Raw genomic sequence first — 1,114 nt, 5'->3', positions numbered from 1 at the left:
GCCGCCGGCGGGCAGCGGGGCTTGGGGGGGTGCAGCGGGCACTCCAGCGCTGGCCTTTGAAGCGCTGCGGGACCAGACCCTGTCGCTGCAGGCACGGGGCGAAGTCATGTTGATGGGGGATTTCAATGCGCGCCTTGGGCGCATGCACGACGTCCGAGCAGATGCAGATGACCTGCGGGAGCGTGCAGCCGGCGGAGTCGCCTCCGCGACGGCGCTGGGCGCTCCCGCTTCCCGGTCTACCGTTGACACGGCCCCACACACCCCCTTTGGCTCTATGTTGGTCAACACCCTTTGCCTCCCGGCCGCTTGCGTGATTCTGAATGGCCGCGCCCCGCACACCCACGCCGCAAACCATGGCTGGACGTTTGAAGGGCACCAAGGGCGCAGCTGTGTCGATTATGCCGTATGTGACTCTCGGCTGTACGCGCGTGTGACCTCCTTTGACATTCTGCCCCACGAGGAAATGTCTGACCACAACCTGCTGCTGTGCACTCTTGCTCCACCAGCTCACCCGGCGGCGGGCGGGGCCCCGCCCGCCCTTGGGGAGCCGGCGGCGCCCCGCCTCCGCTACACCGACGCCCGCCGCGAGGAATTTGTGGCACAGTTGGAGGCGGCGCTTGCGTCGCCATGCTGGGCGGAGGCGCCGGGCTCGGAGGCGGCGTCGGCAGTCGCGTCGGCGCTGCAAGCGGCGGCGATTGCCGCGTTCGGCCGCCCACCGGCGCCAACCGCCGCTCCGCCGCTGGGCGATGCGCGCCGCGACGCGCCCTGGTTCCGCCGTTGCCAGCGCGCGCACTTCAACCTGCAAGACGCGCTGCATCGGCGCCTGGACCCCAGTGAGGTGCGGCGCTGGCGCAACGCGTTCAACGCTCAGAAACGGCGCGAGATGCGGCGCCTGCGGGCGCGCCGCAACGACCACCTGCTTCGGGACCTGCGCGGTAGTCCTGGGCGCTTTTGGGGCGCCCTCAAGGCAAACGGGCGCGCTGCCGCGGGCGGCGGCTTCACGTTGGAGGAGATTGGCGAGCACTGGTCAAAAGTGCTTGGGGGCGCGGGCCGCGGCGCTCTTGAGGAGGGCGCTGCAGCGGACCCTGTGGGGTTCGCGGCGGCACTGGCGGCC

General features: G+C 70.8%; 1 protein-coding gene across 1 annotated transcript; it reads left to right on the top strand.

Moving 5' to 3' along the window:
* Positions 1-463: 463 nt before the first annotated feature.
* On the top strand, positions 464-1,092 carry MNEG_8909 (hypothetical protein; the record flags this gene model as incomplete). The annotated part of the gene is made up of 1 exon (XM_014042618.1): positions 464-1,092. A coding segment is annotated over one exon (629 nt), but the record flags the coding sequence as incomplete, so codon positions are not given.
* Between the last annotated feature and the right edge of the window lie 22 nt (positions 1,093-1,114).

The sequence above is a fragment of the Monoraphidium neglectum genome (assembly GCF_000611645.1).
Source record: "Monoraphidium neglectum strain SAG 48.87 unplaced genomic scaffold scaffold01754, whole genome shotgun sequence".
Taxonomy (NCBI): domain Eukaryota; kingdom Viridiplantae; phylum Chlorophyta; class Chlorophyceae; order Sphaeropleales; family Selenastraceae; genus Monoraphidium; species Monoraphidium neglectum.
The sequence above is the reverse complement of the archived record's forward strand: the minus strand, read 5'-3'. Positions and strand labels throughout refer to the sequence as shown.